The sequence below is a fragment of the Syzygium oleosum genome, unplaced genomic scaffold (genome assembly GCF_021117445.2).
Source record: "Syzygium oleosum isolate NSW1041296 unplaced genomic scaffold, Sole_v2.1 Sole_v2.20, whole genome shotgun sequence".
Taxonomy (NCBI): Eukaryota; Viridiplantae; Streptophyta; class Magnoliopsida; order Myrtales; family Myrtaceae; genus Syzygium; species Syzygium oleosum.
The window spans coordinates 42,716-63,899 of NW_026607504.1; the positions used below are offsets into that span (position 1 = coordinate 42,716).

The 21,184-nt window shown below is 40.8% G+C and overlaps 2 protein-coding genes across 2 annotated transcripts in view; one reads left to right on the top strand and one right to left on the bottom strand.

Moving 5' to 3' along the window:
• Positions 1-536: 536 nt before the first annotated feature.
• The window catches only part of LOC130140616 (uncharacterized), a 35,696-nt gene continuing 15,048 nt past the window's right edge, over positions 537-21,184 (bottom strand). The window contains 2 exon segments of the mRNA XM_056320457.1: positions 537-924; positions 2,498-2,693. Of these exon segments, the coding sequence (XP_056176432.1) occupies positions 788-924; positions 2,498-2,693 (333 nt within the window). The 3' untranslated portion in view covers positions 537-787.
• Positions 9,060-12,285, top strand: LOC115693556 (coniferyl alcohol acyltransferase). The gene is made up of 2 exons (XM_030620578.2): positions 9,060-9,541; positions 11,080-12,285. Exons 1-2 carry the CDS (start codon positions 9,101-9,103, stop codon positions 12,103-12,105), a joined length of 1,467 nt encoding a protein of 488 aa, XP_030476438.1. The 5' UTR covers positions 9,060-9,100; the 3' UTR covers positions 12,106-12,285.

The following is a 21,184-nucleotide window of genomic DNA, read 5'->3' on the forward strand; positions in this document are numbered from 1 at the left end:
GAGGCAATTCAAGGGTGGGGTTCACGAAAGCTAGGCCAGGAAGAGTGGCTCTGATACCATGACAGAAACCAAAAGGAAATTGGAGAAAAAATGTATTGAATTGATATGATTTGTATACATTTACATTGATCTATTTATACCGTAAAAAATGAGAAAAAAACAGGAAATAATATACAAGGATCGCAACTTCATATTTACCAAACCAATTACGGATCCTTTGGATCAATTAGTCCGTAATCGAGGTCGGCACTACAATCAAAATCAAATCATATTTCCAACAATGTAAAATCATATTTCCAACATATTTTATATACCTTGGAACATGGAAGGTTCCCACGGCTCGGTTCTCAGGTTCCAGACAAGTTACCAAATAGAAAATTGTGCATAATTATGATTTAATTTTATGACAATTCGATTCTCGATCCATTCATAGATTTAAACTATTGATTCCCTAAACAAAGTTGATTTAACAACAACGGTCGTGGTCGTAATGTGAATGAAACAAAAGACAGATTACCAAATAGAAATTTTGCATAATTATGAATTAATTTTAGGACAATTCGATTCTCGATCCATTCATAGATTTAAACTATTGATTCCCTCAACAAAATCTATTTAACAACAATGGTCGTAATGTGAATGAAGCAAAAGATAAGTTACCAAAGAAGCCATAAAAGGGGATACGAAGATAAGATAAACCTTCATTTGGAAAGGGAAAAGAAAAGGAATTAAAAAGAGAGAAGGGAATATATGGCAAGTAGAAAGGCCGCAAGGAAGTAGACAGTGATCAAAGCTTGGAGGGAGGGTAGGAGGAAGAGGAGAGAGCCGCAACCTCATCGGCAGCATCATCCACCAGGCGAGAGGCGGTGGCAGGGGAGAGGATGGGGAAGATGTCCACCAAAAGCTGCTTCAGTCAGTGCAGCGTAGGGGTGATCGGTTCTCGGTCCGGTCCGGTTCCAAAGTGGAACCGGGAACCGGACCGAGAGAACCAGTTCCCAATTTTGGGAACCGCGGACCGGACCGGACCACCAGTCCGGTCCGATTTCGGTCCGGTCCAATGGAACCGGTCATTTAGAGTTTAGTTTTTTTTTTTTGGGATAAGTGCACTACAAGTCCTAAAACTTGTCACAAAAGTGCGTTTGAGTCCTAAAACTTGCAAAAAGTTCATTTGAGTCCTAAAACTTGTCAAAATGGTTCATTTGAGTCCTAAAGTTAACACCGTTAGATTTACTAACGGAAAATGCTGACGTGGCGCCGACGTGTCATTTTTAATTATTTTTCTTGAGACACGTGGCGCCACATCAGCAAAAATAAAAATAAAAATAGAAAAAGCTGAAAAAAAAAAAAAACCAAAAAAAGGAGAAAAAAAATAATAAAGAACCGGCGGTGGCCAAGCCCGGCTGCCACCGCCGGTGGCCGAAGCCCGGTGGCCGGGAAGGACCGGCGGAGGTCGCCTGGGCCTTCCCGAAGCCCGGCGACCCTCGCCGGCTCGGGCGAGTCCCCGGCGAAGGCCGGCGACCCTCGCTCAGATCTGGGGCGAGGGTCGCGCCTCCCCCAGATCGAGGGTCGCCGGCCCTCGCCGGGACTCGCCCGGGGCCGGCGGAGGTCGCCGGGCCTTGGGAAGGCCCGGGCGACCCTCGCCGGCCCCGGGCGAGTCCCGGCGAGGGCCGGCGACCCTCGATCTGGGAGGGCGCGACCCTCGCCCCGATCTCGAGCGAGGGTCGCCGGCCCTCGCACGGGGCCGGCGAGGGTCGCCGGGCTTCGGGAAGGCCCAGGTGATGAACGCCGGTCCTTCCCGACCGTCGGGCTTCGGCCACCGGCGGTGGCCACCGGGCTTGGCCACCGCCGGTTCTTTTTTTTTTTTTTTCCTTTTTTTTTTGTTTTTTTCAGCTTTTTCTATTTTTATTTTTATTTTTGCTGACGTGGCGCCGCGTGTCTCAAGAAAAATAATTAAAAATGACACGTCGGCGCCACGTCAGCTTTTTCCGTTAGTAAATCTAACGGTGTTAACTTTAGGACTCAAATGAACCATTTTGACAAGTTTTAGGACTCAAATGAACTTTTTGCAAGTTTTAGGACTTAAATGCACTTTTGTGACAAGTTTTAGGACTTGTAGTGCACTTGTCCCTTTTTTTTTTTATTAAACGCTTAAGGTTTGGTTCACATTTTACTAATTTTTGTCAATGAAGTTCATTTAAGGTTTAATTCACATTTTACTAATTTTTATCAATGAATTTATGATAATGAAGTTCACTTAGAGTTTAGTTCACATTTTATTAATTTTTTAAAGAAAAAAATAACAAAAATATATATTAAATAGTCGGTCCGGTTTCTCCTTGGAACCGGGAACCGGACCGCCCGGAAATCGGTTCCGCTTTTAGGAACCGGGAACCGGACCGATAGTCCTAAGAACCGGACCAAACCCGCCAGTCCGGTTCGGTCCGGTCCGGTCCGGTCCCGATTTCGGTAGTCTAAGTTGCTCACCCCTAGTGCAGCAGCTCCAATGCATCGACCCTCTCCACTGCCTCCTGTGAGACAGAGACACCCTCCGTCGCCCTCAGCTTCTCCAAGACCCTCTCCTTTATCTTGTCGTCCTTAGTCTTACTCTTCTTCTTCTCATCTCTAGTCGTCAATTTGATGGCATGTTCCGGGGCGTGCAGCTCTCCTTGTCCCTTCCCACCATCCTCCTCATCCTCCCTGCGGTGACATGCCAGCATCTGCCAGGCTCCTTCTGAATAGCCTACGTACGCAAAAGGTCTTCCGACTAATTCCTGTTCTTTGACACGTACGTATGAGCATCAGATGAGACGGGGGTGAGGTGTGTTAAGTGATGAAATATAAGTAAATCCATAGTGGAAGATTCGAGCCAAACGAAAGGTCTCCCGTGCGTGGGGCCTTGTGTAGCTGGGACGGTTTTACTTCTTCTGGATTTGATACACTAGCTCCTATTTGTAGTCCATCATAACCTTCTCTTTTCTCTTTGCATGGACAATGGACATGCATAATACCTAGCAGAATCAGAAACCACTTCAACTAACCCAACGAATATATGTTATACCCTCTGTGGACGTGAATTGACGAGAGGAGATGATGATTCGTAATGGCTGTACTGTCAGTGTCAGTGCAGGTGAGAGGGTGGGGTCACTGACTCACTGGTTGCCTAACACCACAAAATAACATGGTACTTGAGGTTCCGAACTCTCGCATGCAGGAAAAGTACAAAAATAATAAAAAAAAATCTTAAACTTATTATATTTATATTAATTTAGTTATAAATATTTTAATAATTTTGTAAATTTTTTATAATTTTTTTGTTCTTTTTTTTTCTTTCCTTCAATTTTGCTGGCGAGGGTGAGGGCCTTCACACCCTCACTCGCTACCGGCGAGGCAGTGATGGCCTCGCCTACGGCCGACGGGGCTGGTGACCCATACCAGCCAAAATGAAGGAAAAAAAAAGAAATAATAAAATAATAAAAGAAAATAAAAGAACAAAAAAAATTTATAAATATTCAAAAATTATTAAAATATTCTTTAAAAATGCTCACGTCAGCACTGGCATCCACGTCAGCAATTTCCAGCCTAAATTGGATGGATGAACTAATTTATTACCAATATGAAAATGTTTATAACTAAATTGATTCAATTGAAATGTTTATATCTGAATTGGTACATTTTCCCCTCACATGCCACTTGCTAGAAGGTAGTGGACAATTGCGCTTTTTTCCATAGGATTGTTTTCAAAAATGTCCAAGGACTTTAGATGCTCTTTTCAGCAATAAATTTCTACTTAGAATGTGTTTAGCACGTGTTTCTTGGAAAACATTGTTGTGGTATCTTTCAAATACAGGGGAAATATCAGAACGTATGTCTTATTTTATATTCCATGGCCACTTACATGTCTCTAGTTTTGCAAATAGTATTTACATTCCTCTAAGCAAAACTCATTCTAGCATTTGTTTAGGATTCGATGGTTTGATTTTTTATTTTTCAGTTCGTTTTGGAGTGGGCCTGCGAATTTAGGATTTAGGAGTGGGCATTTTTGGAAGATAATGACATTTTCGTAATAAGGACTAAAGGATAACTATCTGAAGATGTAAAGTGGTCTCAAATGGTAATACTAAGGTATATATTTTGGGTTTTTAAATAACTTTTTTTGTCATGAAATTCATATGTTCAAGCCCATTGGAATAAAGTTACCCCATTCCGAATTTCGCATTCCATATCTCTGTCTTTTTCTAGGTTGTTTCACCCTTATTCTGATGCGAATTGCACCATCAAATGACGAATACAATCAATGGATACCCTATGCAAAAATAAAATTTGGGCTACAAAACACGATCGTATTCACAACAAAAATTCTAGACAATAATGATGTCTCGAGCATCAAACTCCAACAAATCTTTCTCCGGGGTACACTTTGTCGGTACGAAAAGTTCCCATCAATATACAGTGATGACTTAAATAGAAAGCAGAACTGGTGGAAAATGCGCATCCCAATGTTATCCTTGGACGAAGCAATCTATGAACAAGAGTCAAGGTTGACATGACAAAAGTTTCCTAGCTGAAAGAAACAGCACATGACCCTCACTTGTTTCGTAAAATGAAACTTTTAGTGACGTAACACCATTTCCATTATCAATCCGGGACTTGGCTACTTGGAGGTGAGGGTTGATTAAGTTTTAAGTATGCTTTGGATCTTCTCGTTTCTGTTGGTGTACTTCATGTGTTAAATTTTTAGGTAATGTGCGAGATCCCACGAAATTATGCAGAAATCAATACACAAGCTGATGTGATATAATCTGAATGAATGCGTAGCGTGCCGAGAATAATTTGAAATACGATAGATGGTGCACTTATTTAAAAAATTGATTCAGAGGCGATACATCAATATATGATAATATTAAATTTTGTAGACCATCGAATATACCGGGAGGAAGAACAGCAGAAGTGCCAAAAATTGTGTACGGAGCTCACTTTGGTGCCAAAAGTTTCAATCGGATCACTTAAGTGCCAAAAGTTGAGAAAAACGTTCACTTAAGTGTCACTTCGCCGGAAATCCGACGTGGCATTTTTTTATTAATTTCTCAAGCTGATGTGGCTCGCCGGGGGCTGATGTGGCATTTCTTTTATTTTTTTTTTCCTTTTCTTTCTTTTTTCCTTTCTTTTCTTTTTTTCTTTTCTTTCTTCTTATTTCCGATGGCCGGCGTCCGGCCACCGACCATGGCCGGCCTCGCCCGTAGGAAGGCGACGCCTCGGCGAGGCCGCCGTGGCCTTGGCGAGGGCTTGCCTCGCCAGATCTGGTGAGGCCGACCCTCGCCGAGGCCACGACTGCCTCGCTGAGGCGTCGCCTTCCTTCGGGCGAGGCCGCCGTGGCCCTCGCCGAGGCCACGACTGCCTCGCCGAGCCTCGCCCGGAGGAAGGCGACGCCCGGCGAGGCCGGCCATGGCCGGTGGCTGGCCTCCGGACACCGGCCATGGTAGAAGAAGAAGAAGAAGAAAGAAAAGAAAAGAAAAAAAGAAAAGAAAAGAAAGAAAAAACATCAGAAAAAAAAAATTTTAAAAATTGAATTATACACATGGAAATGCCACGTGTCATTAAAATTTAAATATAAAAGCCACGTATTAAATTTGATCGGAATTTCTCGCCGTTGGCACTTAAGTGATCGTTTTTTCTCCGATTTGGCACTTAAGTGACCGTCGGCGTAAACTTTTGGCACTTAAATTATCCAAATGAAACTTTTGGCACCAAAGTGAGCTCCGTACACAACTTTTGACACTTCTGCTGTTCTTCTCCCGAATATACCGAATAATAATAATTTTGTGCACATTAAAAGCCAAAAGAGAAAAAAAAAATTTGGATCCAACTCCAATGTTTGTTTCGTTAACTTTCACACCACAAGATACCACCAATTACACCGACAGTGTCTATTTACCTATGGAATTAGATCTGCCGGGCTCAATACTGAGGACCAAAAAAAGTGCTTTCGTGACGTATAAGGGTGCATTTGATAACTGGCCAAATAGTAATTGATTTTACTCTTTTGTTCTGGGAAACAAAAAAAGAACAGAAATCCATTTGGTAAATTTTTTGTTCCCGGGCACAAATTCGTTCCCCGAATCAGTTTTGGACCAAAATCAAGAAATAAAAAAAAGTTGATTCTTAATTTTGGGAACAAGAATGAAAAATAGAAAAGATTTCTTTTTCTTTTTCTTCTTTCCTGTTCTTCTTCTTGGCCAGAGCCGATGAGGGCTGGACTCTCGCGACCTGGGCGAGGGTCTCCCTCACTGGATCGAGTGAGGGCGGCCTTGGCCGACCATTTCCAGCCCTTGCCCGAGCCGACGAGGGCCGCCCTTGAGGCTCGCGGCTTGGGCGAGGGCCGCCCTCGTCGGATCTGGCGAGGGCGACGGCGAGGGCGGCCCTCGCCGGCTTGGGCAAGGGCTGGAAATGGCCAACCACGGCGGCCCTCGCCTAGGCTGCAAGGGTCCAGCCCTCGCCGGCCAAGGCCAAGAAGGAGAAGGAAAAGAAAAAAGAAATATTAAAATATTTAAAATATATTATTAAAATAGTATTAATAAAAAGAAATTTTGTGCAGTTACCAAACACATTTCTGCTATTTTTCTATTTTAGGAATGGAAATTTTGGCCGTTACCAAACGTATTCAAATGCTTAGAAATTGTTTCCGGGAACAGAATAAAAAAAAATCATTTCTGAGCACAAATTGTTTTCGGGAACAAAATGGTTACCAAACGCACCCTAAGTCGATGTCTTCGGAATCGAGATTTTCTTATTAAATCTACATAACATAATTCCATTAAGGGTAACTAAGGGTGCGAATGACAACATTTCTCTTTCCCAGACGAGTTTCTGAGCAAAATGAAACGTTTGATAACGACACATAATTTAGTGTTTGATAACAACACATAATTTTTGTTTCTGGAATAGAAATTCTTGTAATAACGACGCAAAATTTTTATTCCCACCGGCCAGTGAGCGGCAGTGGACGGTTGGTGAGCGGCGGTGGGCAGCAATGGGGGAGGGAAGGCCGGTGAACGACGGCGGCTAGTGGTGGGGGGGGGGGGGAGGGGGGGGGCGACCGACGGTGGGTGGGGTGGGCGGCCGGCGAGTGGCAGCGGACAGCCAGCGAAAGGTGGCGGTAGATAGCCGACGGCTGGCGGCAAGTGGGCGGTGGTGGGCGGCAAGGGTGAGCAATAAAAGAAAGTTTTTATTTCTATTTCTATTCCAGAAACAAAAAAGTAAAAAATTTTAACTTTTTATTTCTGTTCCAAATCTATTTTTGGGCCAAAATTTGTCCCAGAAATAACAAAATGAAATTATTTTATCAAACGGATTTCTGTTCCAAACCTGTTCCCGAGAAAAAAAAAATAGAAAAACAGGGAAACATAATGGTTATCATTCGCGCTCTAAAATTTGTTTGAGGAACCAGGTATGTATTTAAATTTCAAGAACGAAATTTTATTAGAGGGAGAGAATTGTGACATCCTCAATTTGGACCGAAACGACCAAAGGAAAATGGCCATGGATTTAGTGTACGGACTATCCGAGGATCGGTCATGGATAGACAAGTATGGTCGGAACGGATATCTAGGGGATTGATCATGATTTGATCGAAAGATTGTTCATGGATAGGCCAAGAGCTCGGTCTATTTCTACAGGCAATTTTTTCCGGGGGTCATAATTGCTCAGCAACTACGTAAGAGGAAATTCCCAAGATCTATAGTACCACGTAGAAAAAACGACGATACAAACAAAATAGAGTAGTTGAGAAAATTGATGTGTAGAAAAGTCCTTGAGAAGGACATTGTTGTGGTATTTTTCTCGCCTGAAGCAGTTAAGAGCTTAAGACTAATCTAATACGATGGATTGGAGGGGTTGTTTATTTTTGTATAGCAGTCAAAGTCCTTGAGAAGACTTTGTTGTGGTATTTTCTAAATATAGGCAAAAATATCAAGAACATATCTTATTTCATATACAAATATATATTTATTTGTGCAGATATAATTCACATTTATATCAAAACCCCATGTTGAAATGACTAAATTGTCCTTGTAAACTCATTTTGGTATCTTTTCTCGGATTTAATGGTTTTGTTTTCATTTAGTTTTGGATGATTTGAGTGGGAGCAGATATTTAGGATTTAGGGTTTGGGCATTCTTGGAAGACAATGACACTTTTGTAAATAAGGATAACTGGATAAAATAATTCATGCGAAGATGGAAAGTGGTTTCTAGAAGTAAAATTCAGGTACCTGTTTAGTACTTTTAAAAAATTGAGATAGGTAAGCGATCATTGGGTGAAATGTGAGGTATGTGTTTATTTTTTGTATTTTTCCTAAATATAATGATATATCCACAATTTAATTTTTCATTTCTTTATTTAGTATTGCAATTTTATTTATTTATTCTTTTTTTTTGCCGATTATTTATTTATTCAAAGCCCTTCCAAAGACATGTCTTTTGACCATTGTAATTCGTCTTCTCTTAATACGCAGACTAGTTCTACAATAGCATTTGAGCCTAGATATCGAAACCAAAGGGAAGGATTTCAGTTTAGCGGACAACGTTTCAGATTATGATTAATTAAAAGGAAGGATTTCTTCCAGACGGCATCGTTGATATGCGTTTGTCCCATTTTCTTCTTTCGTTTATCATTATTTGATTTTAACTGCTTAGACTTGAATTCCCCGGAGAAACATAGAGCATGCATATATGCACGTTTGACCTCTTCTGATCTCTGAGAGGAAATAATAATCTCGTTGGGGTTTTGGAGTATAAATGGTGAACAATCCAGGTGAGAGTAGATGATGATTAACCAAACACCACATGAAGTTATGACCAAAAAAAAAAACACCACATAAAGCCGCCATATGTTTTATAGTGGAGTGAGATTGAAGCGACCGTGGAGACGAAGAGTAATATAGTGCGTCTGTTGTGTGTAACTATTGTCCAAGGATAAGATGGACGGTGGTTGAGGAATCGTCATCGACGAGAGTCATTATCAATATCACCATCTGGGCCTATAAATACCCGCTCATCTTCTCCGCTCTCTATCTCCCTCGATCTCTCCATACATAGTCAACGAAATGGGTGCAGTTGCAGGTGCAGGCGAAGAGTTCATGGTGAAGTTGGGCAAGAGAGAAGTGGTGGCGGCACCACTGCCCATGCAAGAGCATTGGCTGCCCCTCTCCAACCTCGACTTGCTCTTGCCTCCACTTGACGTAGGCGTCTTCTTCTGCTACACCAACCCAACCACCACCGCCACCTTGCAGAGGCTTGAGTATGGGTCCATGGTGGGGATTCTGAAAGCCGCCTTGGCCCAAGCTCTGGTCTCCTACTATGCTCTCGCCGGGGAGGTGGTCCAGAACACAGGCGGTGAGCCTGAGCTCCTGTGCAACAACCGTGGGGTGGACTTCGTCGAGGCTTTCGCGGACATTGAACTCTGCCATCTCAACCTGTATAATCCCGACAAAACCATTGAAGGGAAACTGGTTCCTACAAAGAAGCAAGGCGTGCTTGCTGTTCAGGTATAGATATTAGATTCCGCCCTACTATGTACCGTTTATCCATCTCAAGAGATTAGATCACTGTATATGCACCCAATTTTATCTTCATTTCACCAAGACTACATTTGTTTCGCAAAAAAAATGAATGATTTAGAAAATATTTTCCAAAACTTATTGCTTGTATCACTTACAAAAATGAATGAATGAATGAAATTTTTTTTCATCGCCCACAAAAATATTTAAATATAAATGGTCAATTATTTCAAGCAATACAAGCTATTATTTTTGGAAAAATGTTTTCTAAATTATTCATTTTCTGCCAAACAAACGGAGCCTAAATCTACAATTCTTTTTCTTAAATCTTTTGTATATGCATGGGCGTATAAGTATAACCAGCGTCAAATGGAATAGTGTACCATATATCTGTAAGTCTATGGGTCAGATTCTCCAACTTTACTGAGAATGGTTCACAAAGTTGGTTCATTCATCGATGTTGAAGTTCTTTCATCTAATGTCGAAATAAAACCTTTCGTTCACGGCACTAAGTATGCAAATTTTACAAATCAAAATTTGCTACTATTTGACATTGTTGATACAGAAGTATGATGTTTGGACTTTGTTCACACGTCTGATATTATAGCCGGTGATCGCACGTTATCAAGGGTTTCTTATAGTTTACTATTTTCCTTGTAATAATTCAAAGATGTCCTAATCAAAGTCACATCAATAAGTATACACGAAACAGAACAATGTATCAAGATTATTGATAAATGATCAGAGGAAGAAAAGTCCGACACTTCGTGCGAGCTTCACTGATTTATTTATGTGATCATTGAGATTATGCATTTGCTCATTGAGTCCATTGAGAATAGTGAGATAAAAATAGTGTGATGCATGAGTGATAATAATATAAATGAAGGAGGAAATTATCGTTTTGTCGATTTTGGATGGAATTGAATGAATGGAAGAATCTTAGAATTAATAATTAGCTTGATGAGACACCGCACCATTATGGCAAGGTTCACAGCGACCTCAAGCGCGAAAGATTCATATTTATATGGAAAGGGTGGGATTTCTCTTTCACTACAACTTCATGCATTTAATTAATGCGCCAAATGGGAAACAAGAGTGCTAGTCTTGTGCGAAATAATTAAATAATGGATATTATTGTTGTCATCGAGGAAAGAAGTAGCTAGTAAACTATATGATAAAGTCTTCTCGAAGAGATTAGTTAAAGTAATGGAGGATTAAAAAAAAATTACACATTAAACTGCCTCATTGAAATGCAAGAGAAAACTATTCTGTTGCCGAAAAAATATAGTAGGGTCGATAGATTATGAAGATCAAGTCCATCATAGGATAACTTTTCGGTGATGCATGAGTAAGTCTTCTATGTAGACGAAGTCTACTAGATCAAGCTGCCAAATAAATGTCAATAATATGTGTAATACTAGATCTCATCAAGACATAAATAATTTCTGTTGGGATTGATTCTGTCCACTGCATAAGTTGCTAATAGGCTAAGATTTGAACAAATTTTCTCGATGGAAAACATTCAGGCAACGGAGCTAAAGTGTGGGGGAATAGTGGTGGCGTGTACGTTTGACCATCGGATAGCTGACGCCCACTCGGCCAACATGTTCATGGTGTTTTGGGCAGAGACGGCTCGCTCCGATGCCCCGATCTCGCTCCCTCCTTCTTTCCGCCGCTCTCTTCTCAACCCAAGGCGTCCGCTCTGCATTGACCCTTCTCTAGACCGCATGTACGTGCCCATCTCCGCATTGCCCCCACCTCCCCAGCACAAGCAGCAGGCGGGTGGTGAATTTGAGCCAAAGTCATCGAGGGACAACAACCGTCTGGTAAGCCGCATCTACTATGCGACGGCCACCCTGCTAAGCGAGTTGCAGCAGATGGCCAGCTCCAACGGAAGCAAGAGGTCTAAGTTGGAGTCGTTCAGCGCTTTCCTTTGGAAGATGGTGGCCGAATCCTCCTTGGTTGCTAATAACCAGGACAGCAAGGCGATATCGAGGATGGGAATTGTGGTAGACGGCAGGTGTAGGTTGATGAGTCAGGGCGGGGACGACAAGCCCTTACCCATGGCGTCCTACTTTGGGAACGTGCTGTCGATAGCATTTGGAGAGAAGAGGGCGAGGGAGGTGGTGGAGAAGCCGCTGAGCTGGGTGGCGGAGGCGGTGCATGAGTTTGTGGAGAGGGCGGCGACCAGGGAGCACTTCCTGGACCTGATAGACTGGGTGGAAGAGCATCGGCCGGCACCAGGGGTGACAAGGATATACTGCAAGCTGGGGAGCGAGGAGGAGGAGGAAGGGTCAACGGCGTTTGTGATGTCATCGGGGCAGAGGTTCCCGGTGACCGAGATTGACTTCGGGTGGGGGAAGCCAGTGCTGGGATCCTACCACTTCCCGTGGGGAGGGGAAACCGGGTACGTTATGCCCATGCCCAGCCCGCTCTCCAACGGCGACTGGGTGGTCTACCTCCACCTCTCCCGGTCTCAGGTGGCCTTCATTGAGTCCAAAGCTCCCACCGTCTTCAGGCCCTTGACGCCTTACTATCTTCGCTTGCTTTGATTCTTCTTCTTCTGCATGAATACATTCTCGTGCCTCACCGCTACTGTTGGTGGTTGTTGTTTGTCCTGTTTGATTAAAACCTTATGTTCCTTGTGTATTTTCTTTCCCGACATGCATCTTACTCTGTCCTTATTCTCCATATCGATCAATCCGAAGCATATGTCTACTTTCTGTTGATAACACATATCGCTTGCTCACTGTCTTCTAAAGTTATGAGCAATTTGACGAATGCCGGCATTTTGTATCATAAACATCGTGCAAGTAACTTCTCATACGGGAAAGACGAAGAAAATAATTAATGATGTCACCCCGTAATCATCCGAAATTAGTCTAATCTTGTCAAATTTTCCTATTGCTCTATGTTCGGTGATTTGACGTTCTACCTTCAAAGGCGTTCAAGTTAGACCTTGTACCCGTCTCCAATAAAAATGTTCCGTCGCTTTGCGTCCGATTCAACCATGAACCTACTAGCAATATCGATTAGTTGATGCGGTTGGTGTTGAAAAAACTCCATGCAAGCAATTAGACTACACCTACATACATCCAAACTTCAGGAATTTATCTTTTATATCCTAGCCACATCTTCAATGAACAGTAGTCAACTCCAACATGGGTTGTTAACGCTGAAAATCTTATTAGGAACGCGAATTGTTGAAGAAAAAAAATTGAGAAGAAAACACATGAACTTTTACATGGAATGCCCTTTTCAAAATTAGAAAAGGAAAAGTCACGGTGCAGCACTAGGCAATCTTTTCACTATCAGTATGAGTAACATAGTTACAAGCTTCAGCCTTCAAGGTTACAACTACCAAAGATATTGTCCCGATATATTACAGGAGTTTAGAGCATGCATAGTTATGATGAAAATTACATAAATCCCATTAACAACAGTTAAAAAAAGCTCTATTCTCTACTTTAACATGAAATTACATAGATGTCATTAGCAGTAAAAGCTCTAAGATTTAATATTAATTTTCTCTTTCAAATTCCATGACTTCATCAATCTCCCACTTGGAGGTTGATCTTCAAAACGGCAATAGTCTTCATAGTCTTCATTCATCTTTGTAACCAAAATTGTCCTAGTGCGGCAGCCTCGTCATTACTAACCATGGAGGCCAACTGAGGCAATGCACAGCCTCAATTTCTTAGTGGTGACAACATTAATTAACATATCTACTAGATTTTCTGCACCAAGAATCTTCTTCAATGACAATATCCCATCATTTATCAGTTGACAAATATGATGAGTACTTCAACTCAATGTACTTTGTCCTTAAATGAAATACCAAATTGTTTGCAAGACAAACAGCATTTTGATTGTTACTAAAAAGAACATTGTTATCCTACTCCTTGCCTCCTTTGAAAATTTGTTTAACCAAATCATCTCATTGCTAGCTTCGGATATAGCGACACACTCTGCTTTAGTGGCTTAGAGGGACACACACTTCTGAAGTCTAGACATCCAACTGATTGCAGTGCCACCTAAGGTAAAAACATAACTTGAGGTGCTCTTCCTATTATCCAAGTCACCACCAAGATCTGCATCAACAAAGCCTTGTAAAGTTAAATTGTTTTTCCATAAAATATAGTGACATACATGAAGTGCCTTTTAGGTATCCTATAGCCACTTTATAGCTTCCCAATACGTTATTCTTAATTTAGCCATATATATGCTCACAACTCCTACTGTGTGAGCTATGTTTGGTTTGGTACACACAATAGCATACATTTTTTTTGGCAAGGCACCATAGCATACATTAAACTACCAAAAGTTAAAGCGTAAGGTACCTTAGCCATATACTCCCGCTCTTCATCCGTCTTTGATAACTGCTCATTCAAGACATTGAAGTGACTTCCTAAAGGAGTACTTTTGGGCTTTACATTCTGAATTTGTCCAACACTTTCTCAATGTATTTTTCCTGAGATAACTTTAGAATTCCTTCAAATCTATCTTGCGTGATCCTTATCCCAAGAATCTAATTCGCTACTCTCGAGTCCTTCATCTCAAACTCTTTTGATAATTGCTACTTCAATATGTTGATCTCCCTCATGCTAGATCCTACAATGAGCATATCATCCACATCCATCAGCAAAATAATATAGCAGTCATTATATTTCTTGAAATAACAACAGTGATCAATTTCACTTCTAGTGAACATGTTACCGCACATAAAGGTACCAAATTTCTTGTACCGCTGCATAGGAGCCTATTTCAAGCCACACAAATATTTCTTCAGCTTGCAGACTAAGAGTCTATTTGGTAACGTTTCTACTCCCGAGAAAAATTTCTCTTCAGAAATAGTTTTTTCTATTTCTATTCCCTAGATGAGTCTTTGAGTAGAAGAATGTGTTTGTTAACTGTATAAAATTTCTATTCCCTGAATAGAAAAAGGAAATAAATGCATTTAGCACGACCTTAAAAATTTCAACTCCTAAAATAAATGCATTTAGGGTTTGGGGTTGGGGTTTTAGGGTTTGGGATTTGGGGTTTTAGGGTTTGGGTTTTGAGGTTTAGGATTTATGGTTTTAGGGTTTAGTGTTTCGGGTTTTGGATATGGGGTTTTAAGATTTGGGTTTTGGGGTTTGGAGTTTAGGATTAGGGTTTAGGATTTAGGGATTGGGGTTTCAGGTTTTGATTTTTGGGGTTTGGGGTATAGGGTTTCGATGTTTTGCGATTTAGGGTTTATGGCTTTAGGGTTTCGGGTTTGGTGTATAGGGGTTTGGGGTGTAGTGTTTAGTGTTTTGGGTTTTGGGTTTGGGGTTTGGGTTTTGGGGTTTAATGTAGGATTTAAGGTTTTAGGGATACGGGTTTTGGGGTTTGGATTTTAGGGTTTAGGATTTAGGGTTTGGGGTTTTAGTGTTTAAGGTTTTAGGGTTTAGGTATTGAGATTTAGGGTTTTAGGGTTAAGGTTTAGGATTTTGAGTTTTAGGGTTTGGGCTTTAGGGTTTAACATTGGAATATCTTGAGAGAGAGAGAGAGAGAGAGAGAGAGAGAGAGAGAGAGAGCTGATCTTGTTTCTCTATTCTTTCTCTTTTTGTTCTCGGGAACAAAAAAAGTAGATTTTTTTTTACCTCTTATTTCTGTTCTATATATATTTCCTAGCCACTTTTCTATTCCGAGGAATAGCAAAATTAACTGGCGTTACCAAACGGATTTTTGTTCTTTTGTATTCCAGATAACAAAACAAAAGAAAAATAAAAAGACTGAAACTTACCAAACAGGCCTTAAGTTTTCTTTTTCGAAAACCTGAAATCTTTAGGTTTTACCATGTGGATATCCTCCTCTATGTCACCATTGAGGAATCCAATCTTTATGTTTATTTGCTCTTGATGCAAGTTCTCTGCAACAACAATACTAGCCTAATAATAGTCAACTTCACAACTGGAGAGAATATCTCTGTTTAGTAAATACATTTTTTTGTTGAAAACCTTTTACATCTAACCTTGCTTTGTATCTTTTGGTGCCATTAGGTTCTTCTTTGACTCAGTATACCCACTTGTTCTGCAATACCTTCTTCCCATATGGTAACTAAGTTAAACCCCAATTATTGTTCTTCTTGAGTGAATCCAACTCATCTCACATTGCTAACTCCCACTTAATAGAATTTTAACCTGTACTACTTTTGAAAAAACAAATTTGGTTCGCCAGCGTGAGTCAAAAGCAAATAATGCAATGATGGAGAACACCTCTGTACAAGTTTAGATGTTATACTATCTTCTTAAAGTGGGTTTAGGTGTATGTGATTCTTGTTTTGGTTTTTTATCAGAGTCTACAATAGCAAATTTCAGAATTCTTAAACAAAACACTGTTAAAACCCCCTAATTCAATCTCTCTATTGTACGTCATTTGTTTTTTATACTAGATTCTACCACAAATCTGTCCTTGTACAGCATGTTTTCATTGAATGTAACATCAGTAGTTCTTATCATTTTTATGTTTTGTCATCCCAAAAATGATGGCCAAAATAATCAGATTCATATCCAATGAAAAAACATTTTTTTTTACTTTTGTATTAAGCTTATTTCTATTTTCAACATCTATGTGAACATATGAAACACAATTGAAAACTTTCAGATTCAAGAGATTCACCTTCTTTCTAGTCCATTTTTTCTTCTAGTAGCTTAAAATCAAGTAAAACTGAAGGTCCTCTGTCAATCAGATATGCTGCTATGTTAATTGCATCTGCCTAAAATGTCTTGGGTAATCCCACATGCATTCTCATATTTCTTGCATGCTCATTTAAAGTTATGTTTATCCTCTTAGCAACTCTGTTTTGTTGTGATCTGTTGGGAACTATTCTTGTAATTGTTATTCCATTTTCTGCACAAAATTGTTTGAACTCATTGCTATCATACTCACCACCATTATCGGACCTTGGACATTTAATCTTCAGGCCAATCTCATTCTCCACTTCAGCTTTCCATCTCTCAAAAGTAGCACATATCGGATTTATTTTTCAGAAAACAAATTCATAGTTTTCTAGCAGAGTACATCAATGAACGTGACGTAGTAGCTCAATCCTCAAAGGGAATGCACAGGGGCTGACTCCCACACATCTGTATGCATCAACTCTAATTTTCCTTTCTTTAGTTCTCTCCTAATTTTCGAAAGACACATTTATGCTTGCCCAGAACGTAATCCTTACATAGACCAATATCTATGAACTTCATATTAGATAGTTTTCCTTTTGATGTTAACACCTTCATCCCTTTTTCGCTCATGTGTCCAAGCCAGGGGTGTCCCAATTTGGAATCAACTTCCGACTCAGCAATTGCTGCTATTTCTCTACTACTCTCAGTAATGTATAATGTTCCCAACTTTGTTTCCTGTGCTACAACCAATATCACCTTTAACAATTTTTCACGAGCGTCGCGACCTAAATTTTCTCAGGCTAATGGATTATTAAGACTAAGCTTAACTCGGGCCCTCCCAAGCCCTACCAATTCGCAACTTAGGGTTTAAGTTTTTAACATGCAAAAGTTTTCATGCTTGGAGTCGCCACTAATCTATTTATGGCAGGTCGATTAGAAACCTAAATAAAACATAGGGAGATATGTTTTATTCCTACGAACCAGAGATTCTAATCTCGGGGACTTGGTTACGCTAGATCTAGTCTAACGCCCTTTCGGTACCTTTTCTTTTCAAAAAATGTTTATGCATGCAGTCTGGATCCATTTTAACTTAGTCACTAGCATGTGAGGTGATCATGCGGGTGCGCAAACCACCAAAGTAACACCCAATAATCAAAACATTAAATAAATTGCAAGATTGGGAGAATTACTTACCTCGAAGCAACGTAAGTATCTGCATTGTTAGCTAGAAAATCACATCAACAATCCTCATATGATTTCTAATTAACAAGCAGTTCACTCAATATTTTTTAGGATTTTCACTTATTTAAATGAAAACTAACCTATATGTAAGGACGTGCAAAAATTAACATGCGATTAATGCAGCCTAACATGCAAACTATATGTCATGCGACGACATGACCTAATTCTAATGATGGACAAATGATTTATTTTTGGTATTTTCAAATGAAATTCGGAATTAAAAAATTACTCAAATTAACATGCAATCTATCCTAGAGAAAATGATTTGATCTATCCTAAATAATCCACTAAGATTAAAACAATCTCTAATTTAAACTAGGAAATATGCTACCCTAAATCCCAATTTAAATCAAATAATTATCTTATTCTTTTGGATATATTTAAGATTCCCTAAGCATGCAAAATTTCTAATTTAAATCCTAACTAACATATTTTTTTGATTTTCTTTATTTAAAAGGAAAACAATTAAACGAAGATAACAACCACGTTCAAACAATCCACGCAATCCGCAAGATTCTTCTTATCAGATTCAAATTAGGCAAAGAAATCAAACTAACGGTCATATCTATAGGGTTATAGATATCAACGGAAAGCTAATTGTTCAAATTTGGAAAGCAAATAAAATCTATTATCATATCCAAGTGATTATGGATAAGATAAAGATTTTCCGTATCGCTGCGTATCGTACCTTAGGGATAAGGTCGGATAGATGTCCAGATACGTTGCCAAATTGGTATCTTTTGAATATTGCGGATATCACAAACTTATCCTAAGATATCTAGCTATCCACCAAAATATTCACGAAATATCTAAATTATCCGAAAACTAGGAAATTAAATATTTAAAAGAAATATTCAGATAATCTTACCTAATTGGCGGATAATTCCCAAATTCGAATTTGCAAGGGATCGGGATCGGGTCGGGATGACCGACGGCGAGTGGGCCGGCGGCGGCGGCGGCGACGACGATGGCGCTCGCGGTGGTGCTCGGCACGATAGGGCGGCTCACGGTGGTGCTCGGCACGGTAGGGCGGCTCACGGGCAGAACAGCAACAGCGGCTCGGCAGGCTCGGTTCGACAGGCAGTAGGCGTGTCGGGCTCGGCTCGATGGCAACGTCGGGCTCAGCGGACGGCAACGTCATTAGGGTGGCTCGCAGCGAAGGATGAGACGTTCAGTGATGAGCGGCAAGAAGGGGAGATCACAGGCGACTTCTCAGATTGGTGATGGACAGTGGAGTTCTAATCCTAGACGTGAAGATCGTGGCAGAGAAGACTTGGCTTTTGAAGGCTCAGATTTCACTGGTGCCCTCTCAGCATTCTCTCCTGTAATATTTCATGAATTGTGGAAGTGGAGGCGTGAAAAGTCCAGTGAGCTCCCACGTGGATGAGATGGCAATGTCCACGAATCCTTTTTTCTCAATCGTGGATGTCCCCAAAATTGTCAGTCGTCTCTTCGTGGATCTTGCCAGGAACTTGTCGGGACCGTATGCAAAACCCGAGTTGATAAGGCTCCGCCTGAACTGGACAGAGGAGATCATGCGCAGCGGGAACTCGTCGAAAAGCCTGGGCTCGATGGTAGGCTTTGGGTAAGAACAGCAGCGGCGCGAGCAGGGGGTCCGCAGTTCGGGTGGCCGTGCGTGTAGGTGACAGACTCTCTCTCTTACTCTTGCTCTCGCTCACGTGTGTTTCTCGTTCTCTCTGAAATTTCTGCTCCGGGAATTATGAGAGCCCCCTCATTGAAGGGTATAATCACATATTTATATTGCAACCCTAGGTTAATTGACCGGGTTTTCTAGTCTTAATGGGCTTTGGCTTAGGCTTTATCCTTTAATTTTTATTTAATTCCAAATTGACTGAATTAATTTGGGCTTTTCTTTAATTAAGCTTAATGGGCTGATTTAAGCTCAAATTAAGACAACCAAGGCCTTTTAGACTTGTGATTTTCGGCCCCCGTCTTCCGAGTGGGCCGAGTTTCGTTCAGTGCTCGAGCTCGGTTTGCGCGATGGATTTTCAGTTCACTTGCCACCGCCAGTTCGATGTGGAATGCAGTTAATCTATATGAACCTAAACTATACGCTATGCAATTTTAATATTATTTTTTTAGGGGTTAAAATTTAATCCCTAATTTTCTATGCAATTAATCACTAAATGGCTAATCAAAATTTAGGTGTCAACAGTTGCCCCTCTTTGAAGGTGAGCTCGCAGAGGTTGCATTCAAAGACTAAATGATACCTAAATTTTAACCATGCAATGAATGTTATTTTTTGTGGGAGTATTAATCCCATTTTGGAATGCAATATGTCATGATGGATGCTGGCGTAAAATAGAAAACATACCTGGAGTTACTGACCTAACTTGAATGGTGAAGTAATTTGAGGCATTGCCATGATCCTTGAGATTGTTTGGCAAATGTTTGGACTCTATCCCAAAGGTATTGCCTGATGAACGCTGATGAACTCCGGTGACCTGCAATTCAGTCAAGACACGCAAAGAAAGCTCGATGTATCCAGTTATCATCTGGGGTTCTCGAGAGAAAGATTTAGCAAAATGAAAAATGTTCCGACCTTTACAAACTACCTAAACATCGCCATAGGTATTCGTAAAGATTTGGCCGCTGCACCTAATTATCATCGTAGGTGCGACACGGGGGAACTTTATGAGATCAGGAGTATATTCCGACCTTTACGAGATACCTATACATCGCCATAGGTATTCGTAAAGATTTGGCCGCTTCACCTATACCTTCCTCATAGGTGAGCCGCGGGGGAACATCTGGGATTGAGAGAACATTCCGACCTTTACGAGATACCTATACATCGCCATAGGCACTTGTAAAGATTTGGCCGCTGCGCCTATACCTTCCTCATAGGCGTGTCACAGGGGAATCTTATGAGATTGGGAGAATATTCCGACCTTTACGAGATACCTATACATCGCCATAGGCACTTGTAAAGATTTGGCCGCTACGCCTATTCCTTTCTCATAGGCGTGTCACAGGGGAATCTTCTGAGATTGGGAGAATATTCCGACCTTTACGAGATACCTATACATCGCCATAGGCACTTGTAAAGATTTGGCCGCTGCGCCTATACCTTCCTCATAGGCGTGTCACGAGGGAATCTTCTGAGATTAGGAGAATATTCCGATCTTTATGAAATACCTATACCTTCTTCATAAGTACTCATAAAGATTTGGCCGTTGCACCTATACCTTCCTCATAGGTGTGTTACGGGGGAATATCTTCTGAGATTGTATGAAAAGTGTGCCTAACAAAATATCTAGTTATCATCTAAGATATTTGAAAGGACTTGATTGATAAATACCTGGATATCGTCATGGACACTTAACAATTCGGTGAACCAGGGGCTAGCCTGAATGCTCAGGGGTTGCTTAACAAATTACCTGGATATCATCAGAGGTACTTGAAAAGGCTTGATCAATAGACATTTGGACGTTGTCAAAGACGTCGAACGACTGCAACACAACTGATTAAAAATTGGAGGCCTGTCGATTACTCGAACAAGTTAATGAATACCTAGATAAACATAGGCACCTGAAGGGGTAGAGACATACTTACCTGGTGATATCTCTGACTCTTAAGTGCGTGTCTCCTGCTAGACACGGTTATAGACTACAAGTAATATGCATTCATTGGCAATCAAGGACGCATATATTCATGCATTATAAATTTGACTGGTTTTCATGCATGACGATTTTATCGAATCGGCATTACAAAACTTCACTGG